Consider the following 13,761-nt stretch of genomic DNA (forward strand, 5'->3'; position numbering starts at 1 on the left):
TAGATAGATGATATAATAGATAGATAGATAGACTGATCATTAAAATAGATAGATAGATAGACTGATCATTAATAGATAGATAGATAGATAGATAGATAGATAGACTGATCATTAAAATAGATAGATAGATAGATAGATAGACTGATCATTAAAATAGATAGATAGATAGACTGATCATTAAAATAGATAGATAGATAGACTGATCATTAAAATAGATAGATAGATAGACTGATCATTAAAATAGATAGATAGATAGACTGATCATAAATAGATAGATAGATAGACTGATCATTAAAATAGATAGATAGATAGATAGACTGATCATTAAAATAGATAGATAGATAGATAGACTGATCATAGATAGAGACATAGATAGATAGATAGATAGACTGATCATTAAAATAGATAGATAGATAGATAGACTGATCATTAAAATAGATAGATAGATAGACTGATCATTAAAATAGATAGATAGATAGACTGATGACATAGATAGATAGATAGATAGATAGACTGATCATTAAAATAGATAGATAGATAGACTGATCATTAAAATAGATAGATAGATAGACTGATCATTAAAGATAGATAGATAGATAGATAGACTGATCATTAAAATAGATAGATAGATAGACTGATCATTAATAGATAGATAGATAGATAGATAGATAGATAGATAGATAGATAGATAGATAGATAGATAGATAGATAGATGACATTAATAATAGATAGATAGATAGATAGACTGATCATTAAAATAGATAGATAGATAGATAGACTGATCATTAAAATAGATAGATAGATAGACTGATCATTAAAATAGATAGATAGATAGACTGATCATTAAAATAGATAGATAGATAGACTGATCATTAAAATAGATAGATAGATAGACTGATCATTAAAATAGATAGATAGATAGATAGACTGATCATTAAAATAGATAGATAGATAGACTGATCATTAAAATAGATAGATAGATAGATAGACTGATCATTAAAATAGATAGATAGATAGACTGATCATTAAAATAGATAGATAGATAGATAGACTGATCATTAAAATAGATAGATAGATAGACTGATCATTAAAATAGATAGATAGATAGATAGACTGATCATTAAAATAGATAGATAGATAGATAGACTGATCATTAAATAATAGATAGATAGATAGACTGATCATTAAAATAGATAGATAGATAGATAGACTGATCATTAAAATAGATAGATAGATAGACTGATCATTAAAATAGATAGATAGATAGATAGATAGATAGATAGATAGATAGATAGATAGATAGATAGATAGATAGATAGATAGATAGATAGATAGATAGATAGATAGATAGATAGATAGATAGATAGATAGATAGATAGATAGATAGATAGATAGATAGATAGATAGATAGATAGATAGATAGATAGATAGATAGATAGATAGATAGATAGATAGATAGATAGATAGATAGATAGATAGATAGATAGATAGATAGATAGATAGAATAGATAGATAGATAGATAGATAGATAGATAGATAGATAGATAGATAGATAGATAGATAGATAGATAGATAGATAGATAGATAGATAGATAGATAGATAGATAGATAGATAGATAGATAGATAGATAGATAGATAGATAGATAGATAGATAGATAGATAGATAGATAGATAGATAGATAGATAGATAGATAGATAGATAGATAGATAGATAGATAGATAGATAGATAGATAGATAGATAGATAGATAGATAGATAGATAGATAGATAGATAGATAGATAGATAGATAGATAGATAGATAGATAGATAGATAGATAGATAGATAGATAGATAGATAGATAGATAGATAGATAGATAGATAGATAGATAGATAGATAGATAGATAGATAGATAGATAGATAGATAGATAGATAGATAGATAGATAGATAGATAGATAGATAGATAGATAGATAGATAGATAGATAGATAGATAGATAGATAGATAGATAGATAGATAGATAGATAGATAGATAGATAGATAGATAGATAGATAGATAGATAGATAGATAGATAGATAGATAGATAGATAGATAGATAGATAGATAGATAGATAGATAGATAGATAGATAGATAGATAGATAGATAGATAGATAGATAGATAGATAGATAGATAGATAGATAGATAGATAGATAGATAGATAGATAGATAGATAGATAGATAGATAGATAGATAGATAGATAGATAGATAGATAGATAGATAGATAGATAGATAGATAGATAGATAGATAGATAGATAGATAGATAGATAGATAGATAGATAGATAGATAGATAGATAGACTGATCATTAAAATAGATAGATAGATAGACTGATCATTAAAATAGATAGATAGATAGACTGATCATTAAAATAGATAGATAGATAGACTGATCATTAAAATAGATAGATAGATAGACTGATCATTAAAATAGATAGATAGATAGACTGATCATTAAAATAGATAGATAGATAGACTGATCATTAAAATAGATAGATAGATAGACTGATCATTAAAATAGATAGATAGATAGACTGATCATTAAAATAGATAGATAGATAGACTGATCATTAAAATAGATAGATAGATAGACTGATCATTAAAATAGATAGATAGATAGACTGATCATTAAAATAGATAGATAGATAGACTGATCATTAAAATAGATAGATAGATAGACTGATCATTAAAATAGATAGATAGATAGACTGATCATTAAAATAGATAGATAGATAGATAGACTGATCATTAAAATAGATAGATAGATAGACTGATCATTAAAATAGATAGATAGATAGACTGATCATTAAAATAGATAGATAGATAGACTGATCATTAAAATAGATAGATAGATAGACTGATCATTAAAATAGATAGATAGATAGACTGATCATTAAAATAGATAGATAGATAGACTGATCATTAAAATAGATAGATAGATAGACTGATCATTAAAATAGATAGATAGATAGACTGATCATTAAAATAGATAGATAGATAGATACTGATCATTAAAATAGATAGATAGATAGACTGATCATTAAAATAGATAGATAGATAGATAGACTGATCATTAATAATAGATAGATAGATAGATAGATAGACTGATCATTAAAATAGATAGATAGATAGATAGACTGATCATTAAAATAGATAGATAGATAGATAGACTGATCATTAAAATAGATAGATAGATAGATAGACTGATCATTAAAATAGATAGATAGATAGACTGATCATTAATAATAGATAGATAGATAGATAGACTGATCATTAAAATAGATAGATAGATAGATAGATAGACTGATCATTAAAATAGATAGATAGATAGACTGATCATTAAAATAGATAGATAGATAGACTGATCATTAAAATAGATAGATAGATAGACTGATCATTAAAATAGATAGATAGATAGACTGATCATAATAATAGATAGATAGATAGATAGATAGATAGATAGATAGATAGATAGATAGATAGATAGATAGATAGATAGATAGATAGATAGATAGATAGATAGATAGATAGATAGATAGATAGATAGATAGATAGATAGATAGATAGATAGATAGATAGATAGATAGATAGATAGATAGATAGATAGATAGACTGATCATTAAAATAGATAGATAGATAGACTGATCATTAAAATAGATAGATAGATAGACTGATCATTAAAATAGATAGATAGATAGACTGATCATTAAAATAGATAGATAGATAGACTGATCATTAAAATAGATAGATAGATAGACTGATCATTAAAATAGATAGATAGATAGACTGATCATTAAAATAGATAGATAGATAGACTGATCATTAAAATAGATAGATAGATAGACTGATCATTAAAATAGATAGATAGATAGACTGATCATTAAAATAGATAGATAGATAGACTGATCATTAAAATAGATAGATAGATAGACTGATCATTAAAATAGATAGATAGATAGACTGATCATTAAAATAGATAGATAGATAGACTGATCATTAAAATAGATAGATAGATAGACTGATCATTAATAGATAGATAGATAGATAGACTGATCATTAAAATAGATAGATAGATAGACTGATCATTAAAATAGATAGATAGATAGACTGATCATTAAAATAGATAGATAGATAGACTGATCATTAAAATAGATAGATAGATAGACTGATCATTAAAATAGATAGATAGATAGACTGATCATTAAAATAGATAGATAGATAGACTGATCATTAAAATAGATAGATAGATAGATAGACTGATCATTAAAATAGATAGATAGATAGACTGATCATTAAAATAGATAGATAGATAGATAGACTGATCATTAAAATAGATAGATAGATAGATAGACTGATCATTAAAATAGATAGATAGATAGATAGACTGATCATTAAAATAGATAGATAGATAGATAGACTGATCATTAAAATAGATAGATAGATAGACTGATCATTAATAATAGATAGATAGATAGATAGACTGATCATTAAAATAGATAGATAGATAGATAGACTGATCATTAAAATAGATAGATAGATAGATAGACTGATCATTAAAATAGATAGATAGATAGATAGACTGATCATTAAAATAGATAGATAGATAGATAGACTGATCATTAAAATAGATAGATAGATAGATAGATAGACTGATCATTAAAATAGATAGATAGATAGATAGACTGATCATTAAAATAGATAGATAGATAGACTGATCATTAAAGATAGATAGATAGATAGATAGATAGATAGATAGATAGATAGATAGATAGATAGATAGATAGATAGATAGATAGATAGATAGATAGATAGATAGATAGATAGATAGATAGATAGATAGATAGATAGATAGATAGATAGATAGATAGATAGATAGATAGATAGATAGATAGATAGATAGATAGATAGATAGATAGATAGATAGATAGATAGATAGATAGATAGATAGATAGATAGATAGATAGATAGATAGATAGATAGATAGATAGATAGATAGATAGATAGATAGATAGATAGATAGATAGATAGATAGATAGATAGATAGATAGATAGATAGATAGATAGATAGATAGATAGATAGATAGATAGATAGATAGATAGATAGATAGATAGATAGATAGATAGATAGATAGATAGATAGATAGATAGATAGATAGATAGATAGATAGATAGATAGATAGATAGATAGATAGATAGATAGATAGATAGATAGATAGATAGATAGATAGATAGATAGATAGATAGATAGATAGATAGATAGATAGATAGATAGATAGATAGAATAGATAGATAGATAGATAGATAGATAGATAGATAGATAGATAGATAGATAGATAGATAGATAGATAGATAGATAGATAGATAGATAGATAGATAGATAGATAGATAGATAGATAGATAGATAGATAGATAGATAGATAGATAGATAGATAGATAGATAGATAGATAGATAGATAGATAGATAGATAGATAGATAGATAGATAGATAGATAGATAGATAGATAGATAGATAGATAGATAGATAGATAGATAGATAGATAGATAGATCGATAGATAGATAGATAGATAGATCGATAGATCGAGATAGATAGATAGATAGATAGATAGATCGATAGATAGATAGATAGATAGATCGATAGATCGAGATGGATAGATAGATAGATCGAGATAGATAGACAGATAGATCGAGATAGATAGACAGATAGATCGAGATAGATAGACAGATAGATAGATAGATCGAGATAGATAGATAGATAGATAGATAGATCGAGATAGATAGGTCAATAGAAAAATAATAAGGACTGAAGTATCGTAAGTGTTGGGAATCGGTGAATAGATTGGCCGAAAACTTCAGAAAACAAGACTCAAAGTCTTGTGGTGCATATGATAGCTCAATATAGTCATAACAAAGGGCAATCGTTTACCAATTAACCTGAAAACCAGTACAACTATTTGTCGTTGGCATAACGCTAAACTTGTTTGTTTTGATGTACATACGAATGTAGTTAGCTAGTCTAGGCCATCGTGCTTTTCACCATGCATATTTGAAGTTGTACATCTTGTAAAATTTTGTTGTATATAACTGTGTTTATTGCATATATTAGGTCAAAAGTCTGTATTCCATCAAGTGAGAAAAGTTAATGGGACACGGGCAGTAAACTATAGTTGCAAATTTTTGTATGGACCCCCTAAGCACACAGCGGTGCAGTCTACACTTATAACCCCTACTTTGGGGCAGTATATAACTCGACCCCACCCCTCTCCCTCCGAGTAGTGTAACAAGTTGAAATACAGCATATTGCTTTCGAATATTGTACAACGAAGTCTTCTATCCGAACTTTAGGTTGTACAATTGTCAGTTATATAGCAGCTTTCTATGCGCGCCAAGTTCTTGATTGTACCGACGTTTTGGATAAGCAGTTGTTTTGCAGTGCACTAAGTGCAGCAGGCACAACTGTTTTTGTCGGTGCATTGCATTAATAGCATGTAGCTGTGCAAAAGCCCGCACAATAAGCAGTGTGCACAAAAAATGTATGAAATCTGTGATTTCAAAGTAGTAAAACAATCAAGAAGGTGCGGAAGAAATATGAAACAGCACAAGTGAGGTATAATTGCTAAGTTCACCTTACTGAAAAGGGTGGTCAGAAAGACTCCAATATGTCTCAGCGTCATTTTACATGATTTCTAACAACACTCGCGCTGTGACTTCAGTCACTTTTAGCGCAATTCACCCAGCTGCTATTGCCCCACCAACCGGCCCGATCACATTACGAGAGTGACAATGATCTAGTTGTTAGTCCAATAACCGTGTCGTAACGAATGCCTGCCATTAAGCTTTGTTGATCCGATCTATTTTTTCTGGGACATAAAAAGCAGAAGTTGCTCCTGTTTACAACAACAAGCGAAGTGTTCTTGTCGCAGTGAACTGGCTAACCAACGTAATAGAGAAACTGTTAATGCTATCGTTGGCCCTAGATAGATTATGCCTGTACGCATTGTACCTATGTACATTGTACAACAGATGTATTCACACATTGCAATTATAACAAAGGCGTCGTACTAGCTAGACGCAAGTTCATCGTTCGACCAAACGCAGATTCAATGGCGAATACGACGGGTTGAAGATTCTCACGCATTATCGTTGTTGCTCTCCTTAGTGACTATTAAGGCTGATGTTAGATAGCTTTCAACAAGTACGTTTAAATCAATGCTGTAAATAAATCCATCAACTTCCCTATAACGAACTTGCAGTAGAGCATACGTGTAGATAATGTCTTCTTTTTTTTGCAATGATAATACCAGGCAGTTTTTTCTATTGAAAAATACGCCCAAATAAAGGAATAGCAGCTTACTTATGGGAATGGATATTCTCTATGGTTACGCAACTCGTTTATTTCACAGATTAAATTAGAGATAAAAGCTTAAAGTACTAAGAGTTTCACTAAACGAAAAAGAGTGTGTTGAATCCAGACTGCCACGCGTCCTCCAGTTACACGAACACGTTACCCACCACGCCATCACGCCCAGTTGTGCTGTCCTGCATTGAATAAACGTTCGATAGATTTCATGTATTAAGTCAATGATCGACGTATATCTGGTACATTATATATCTAATGGCATCTGGACCTTTGTAACCGTTCAGAACGTCAATGAAGTAAGCTTGTGTAAATGTTCAGTGTCTGAATAGGAAGTATTGACCTAACAAAGCATAGGTTTTTCTTTAGATACATGTACTAGGTCTATTGAATTAAAAGAATTGTATTTCTAATTTTATTTGGTTTTTCTTAGATGACCAGCTTCAAGCCTTAGTCGAGTTATTCTTATACCGTAACATCGTGTTTTATTAGATGAGAGAATATAGTGACCTATAGCGGGATACAAGAGGCACTTTTTTGTTCTCCAGCTCCTCTGAATAGACAATAAGTCGCCCGGGCGCAAAAAGTTTTCGTTTCACAAAACTCGCCCAATGCCCGCTTTAGCGTTCTGTTCGACCGTGTATCATGTCGACCCACTCTGTCAGGGTCGTTGTAAAGAGTGTGGCGCTGCTGCTGCTATTGCTGTCGCTACATCAGTACGGATTCTAAGAAGAATAGATATGGGTACATCGAGAGCACAAACTGTTACTCCACGCCCTGACTCGTTGGCTACTGCTAATGCATCGCGTTCAGAGAGTCCAATGACGGCCGGCCCAGTGCCGAATCCGCTGCAGAAGCCTCGTTGTGTTACCATTGACTCAACTGCCCCCGCTTCGCTAACTGCTCTCAATGGCCCAGCGTCTATTGAACTCCTAAACAGCTGGTTCTAGCCCGTGCGAATTGCTACCACTCCCTTTCATATCTCTGTACCTGCTGCAGGCTCAGAAGTGCACAAAAAGAGTTAGGCAAGGCATCACAAGATGTGATGTGGGTCTGTACGACCTGAGCCCGCCGGTTGGCTGAGCATCAGCCCGTGCGGCGTTTCCCCTCCCTGTCATCGTCAGTCCTAGCAAGAACGGCAGTTTGGGCACGTCTGCCAACCGCCGCTGCCGCTACTGCTGCTGCTGCTTCGTCAGTCAATGTCTTCGTTTACTTCGAACGCGATCTGCCAGCCAACCAGCTGCCAAGAGCTGCGGGCTCTATCATTCGTATCGATTTTTACCCCCTTGCCTGCATGTGACGTCACGAAAATGCACAGCGCTTATTGGCTCGTCTCTCGCTCTTCAAGGAGAACTAGCATCTTCGCTCTAGGGATGACCGCTCCCTTTAGGGATATACGGTAGTGGTATTTTCTTCGAGTTCACAGCTCTGCTTGTGATAATGCATACTTTTGATTAATTTTCACTAAGTAACATCAAGTATAAACTACGACGGACTTTCTATATAAAATTAGTGCTGATCTTCAGCGTTTTTAGCCATGTAATTTAAAAGCCTAGGGATAATTTCGGCTGCTTTGCGTCTCTCGCCTAGGGAGTCCTTGTAGCTACGGGTCGGCGCGACCCTCTCCGGCAGCGCCGTTAGCTGGGGGCGAACGGCCGAGCAAAAGTAGAGACGGGGAGCGTGTAGCCGCTAGTCTTCTAGCGACTCTCAGGTAGGCTGTGTGTTTGTAATTGAGCGTGACGTGAACGAGAACGAAACTAGTTACCAAATCAACGGAACTATTACTAATATTGCTGCCATTACAACAAGAAATACATAGGATATTCTTACATTCAACTGGATTATTATAGGTGGTGATTTTACCGTCTGTTTCAACTGCCGTAGGATATACTCTGCTACAGCATATTGATACGTTATTATACAAATTTGTGTGGTAGTGCTGGTGCCGACCGACAGTGACCAATCGACAGTATAGATATATGAATATATATCTATATATCAGTAAATATATTGTGTGATTTATTGTGTGATAAATCGTGCGTCTCAGTGCAGCTTAGTCGGATGTGCCAGTTTAAGCCAGAAGCCTTTAGTGCCCGAAGCTGTTGGAGCTAGAATTGGCCTTTGGTGGTGGTGACGGGGTGTTACCGCTTCGTAATCCCATGAGCAATACACGGCTTCAGCTGATTTTACCCGATCCGAGTCCGCGTCCTCGAAAGGATCCCTCGGACTTTCCAAGCAGCCTCAGCCTCCAGGAACCAAAGTTGATACAAGCAACAAAAATGGGCCACGAAGAGGTCGTAGACAAGGCACGATTGCCGATGATCAAATCGGGGCAGGATGACGCCTTGGCTGATAACAAGAGCCAGAGCTCTCCCCGGGTGCTTGTCGCCACCCCCGAGCAGGTGATGAAAATGTACATGCACAAGTTGACGGTCTACGAACACATTGAGATATTCAACTATTCGCAAATCTATTTTATTGGCGCCAATGCTAAGAAGCGTCAGCCTACAACGAACATGGGGCAAAATTGTGGTTACGATGATGAGCAGGGCTCGTATGTGCATGTCCCACACGACCATATTGCGTATCGTTACGAAATGCTCAAAGTGATTGGCAAGGGCAGCTTTGGCCAAGTGGTGAAGGCGTTCGACCACAAGACACATACGCACGTCGCTCTCAAGATGGTTCGAAATGAAAAGCGTTTCCATAGGCAGGCGCAGGAAGAAATCAAGATTCTCGACCATCTACGAAAACAGGACAAGGATAATTCAATGAACATCATTCACATGTTTGAGCATTTCACGTTCCGCAACCATATGTGTATCACGTTTGAGCTGCTATCGATCAATCTGTACGAGCTAATTAAGAAAAACAAATTTGGCGGGTTTTCATTACAGCTAGTCCGCAAGTTCGCTCATTCTCTTCTGCAGTGTCTCGATGCTGTCTACCGTAACAAGATTATTCACTGCGACCTCAAACCTGAGAATATCCTGTTGAAACAACAGGGCCGCTCGGGTATCAAGGTGATCGATTTTGGCTCGTCGTGTTACGAACATCAGCGTGTTTATACGTATATTCAGTCTAGGTTTTACCGTGCGCCCGAGGTAATTCTTGGCGCCAAGTACGGAATGCCCATCGATATGTGGTCGCTGGGCTGTATTCTCGCCGAACTGCACACGGGCTACCCGCTTTTACCTGGTGAAGATGAGGGCGACCAGCTGGCGTGCACCATGGAGCTGCTGGGCAAGCCACCTCAGAAGTTGTTGGACCAGTCAAAGCGAGCGAAGAACTTTTTCTCACAGAAGGGTTACCCCCGGTACTGTACCGTGACGCCACTGCCGAATGGTGACTATCTACTTGGAGGAGGCCGTTCGCGACGGGGCAAGCTTCGTGGGCCCCCGGGCAGCTTGAAGATGACCACCGCTCTAAAAGGCAGCGACGATGCGTTGTTCATCGATTTTATCAAGCGGTGTCTCGAATGGGACCCCGCGGTCCGAATGACGCCCAGCGCGGCATTGAGGCACGCGTGGCTCAGGCGGAAATTGCCAAGAACGCCGCAAACGAGTAGCAACTCAACGTCGGCTGCCGTAACGAGTGCAACGGTTGTGTCCGCTTCGACGGCCAGTTCGCTGGGACCCGCTGGTGTCTCCCTGGGAGTTTCCCTACACCGAACTCAAACAGATGATGCGCCCGTTCGCTACAAAAGTACCGCGAACGGACTAAACGGCATCCCACCAATCGTTATTTCGGCCGGAGAGACCCAGGTCCCAAAGGCTCCCGTCCTTAGATAGGACATCGCTCTCCAGTCACTGTGATAGACTACTAAACAATTACCGTCAATTGCTTGCTGAGTCGGTCCGAGAGAAAGAGAGAGGGAAAACGAAAAGAAAAGCGAACACATTCATGTATAGAATAGTTTACTAGGTGGCCAATGCAAGGCGGCCCCCTGTCGCCACCTTGACGGCAAGTGTTACACGAAGAACGAAGGCTTTTTCGGGTCCACGCATGGACGGCCGAGGAGAACAAAACAGAAAAGAATTCTACAAAGCAGGTAGAGCGGAGATAATGATGGTGATGACGATGATTCGAATGGTACAGAAGATGCAGAAAATGTCGGACGATTTCGACGCGATTGCGACCCGTTGTTAACAAGAACGACAGCGACGGAAAATGCTATGAGTCCCGTGCTCTGCTGCGTCGTGCTCCGCCGTTCAGCCGAAATGTGCAGGGTTCTCGACTTTAGAGTACCCAGGGAAATCCTATAGAATAGCGGCTGACGGCCAAAGCAGGGCACAGCATTCAGAGCCTAGGTAGTTTCGCGTGTAGGCGCCCTTAAACGTCACCGTGTGTTGTAGGGTGCTGGTGCGTTTCTGTAGTTATAAACAAATAAGCAAACAAAAAGATTTAATCACGAGCGAATAGACACCGACGATTTACACTGGACTCGAGGCCGAGGAAGAGACGAGACTTAAGAAGCAGACATCCGCTTGTTTTGTTCACATAACGGTGATGATTATGACGACGTCAGCTACTATAACGCGTACCATGATCACAATAAGATAAAAGAAATGTATGTGCTTGGAACAGTTAATCAGTATGGGTAACACAGTGGGGCAGAGTTGGACACGGTCTCACATCTCATCAAACAAAAAGAGAGATACAAAGCAAACAAATCTATGAAAGACAAAAAGGATACGAAAAGCGAGAAAAAAATGGGTTTGATTCGAGTGCGCACGAATGAATAGGTCATGAGGAACGTATTTCTCGACAAACTTCGATGGAAGTGAAACAAAATGGAACGTTAGGATTATTATCTATGTGTTACTACTCTATAGCATAGCCCTGGTCACAAAGTGGACGATGATGGTTCTGCTGATCGCAGTTAGTATTGGACCAGCGGGTCCTGGGCTACCTTGGAACAGGGTTCTTGGGCGGCGGCCAAGTGGTGTGTTAGCGGATAACACTATAGGTTATACTGAGTTGATTTGGGCGTGGGAGTTAATCTTTTCAATTAATTGCACGCATTGTTATACCCTGGATGAACTATTCGATGGCCACATGATCTGAAGAGAGCATTGTAAAAAGCTTTCCACGGTTTCCCCGTAATGTCATATTTGGAGGCGAACTATTTGAGCAAACAATCTACGTCTATCCACCAGTTGTGTATCGTTATCCCTAACTACTACAGTGGTCGCGCGCCCAGATCTCCATGCGACTAGAATCTCCATGCGTTCGCCAGCAGCATCTCGTCGATCAGGTCCATGAGCGAGCTTACGACGCTCTGTGCCCTGGCGCAACGGCAATGAAATGGGTTGCAATTTGGTCAGGCCAACAACGTGTCGACAAAATAGTCTTCCGCTGGCCCGGGCAGAAAGTGCGAAACTTTCGGTGGTGCTGCGCCGCCGCTGTTACCAAGCTGGTGCTAATTAAAGCACCTACTTGATACCATTTGCGTACTGCACTACGCGGGGACAATGTATTATATTATCATTTAATGAATTGCTGTTGAACGAAAGGTTAGAGTAGTCAGAACGTTGAGAAAGTAGCTAGCTATCTAGCTAGGGGATATTAGGCCGAAGGAGGGGAGAAGGGACAGATTTTCAATAACAACTGCCTTTATCTTTTTGGTAGTCTGGGGGGAGCAACTTCGATTTTTCTATGATGGCAATCGAACCAGGTACGGATTGCGGTGTCTCTGCGGCATGTGAGCAGATATCTGATCAGTGAGAAGGTCGAAATAGACAAAGAAAAATGGTTCCAAGTGAGGTCCCTGCGGGGGCGTTATAACGTGATACGCGAACTTCAGCTGAAGTTGGCACAGTAGCCAATTCTTCTTAAAGCTCTTTAAGATGTCAAGCGGAACGACAGTGTACCAACATAGACATCAGTTACAACGTAACTTGTGAATCTCTTGTCCTATGAATAGTGATCAACGCATAGTATGCGCATGTAATTATTACCTATAATTACCATCATTATTATTTTACGCGATTCAAAGCATACATACACAAGTATATACGCCGTTCTCCCTCGAATTAATTAAGTTAGACTTGCTTGCAGAATCATTCACTCGGCGACATCAAAAGATAAGATAACAACGACATAATCGCCAGTATACATGAGTAGGGGGGGCGATCGAGTCTGCTGGTCTCTGTAATCTAATCGTAAAGTAGAATAATGATAACGATGCTAATAATGATAATTATACCAACGTACATTTATATAAACTTATATAACATATACTGTATTTATTAGAAACGACATTAATTACATAAGTATCATCGTTCTTCCTCTTCGCAACGCGCGACGAGTTGCACTTGTACCCCAACCTCCATTCAATAATACCGTGCTCCCAAACAAGCCGATAGTAATTTTCTACATATATAT

General features: G+C 36.7%; 1 protein-coding gene across 1 annotated transcript; it reads left to right on the forward strand.

Annotated features, from left to right (window-relative positions):
* The first annotated feature begins 9,044 nt into the window (after positions 1-9,044).
* Positions 9,045-12,790, forward strand: LOC111249891 (dual specificity tyrosine-phosphorylation-regulated kinase 2-like). Its single transcript, XM_022804352.2, has one exon. It carries the CDS (start codon positions 9,534-9,536, stop codon positions 11,163-11,165), a length of 1,632 nt encoding a protein of 543 aa, XP_022660087.1. The 5' UTR covers positions 9,045-9,533; the 3' UTR covers positions 11,166-12,790.
* Positions 12,791-13,761: the final 971 nt, after the last annotated feature.

This window comes from Varroa destructor, unplaced genomic scaffold (assembly GCF_002443255.2).
Source record: "Varroa destructor unplaced genomic scaffold, Vdes_3.0 BEIS01000004.1, whole genome shotgun sequence".
Lineage (NCBI taxonomy): Eukaryota > Metazoa > Arthropoda > Arachnida > Mesostigmata > Varroidae > Varroa > Varroa destructor.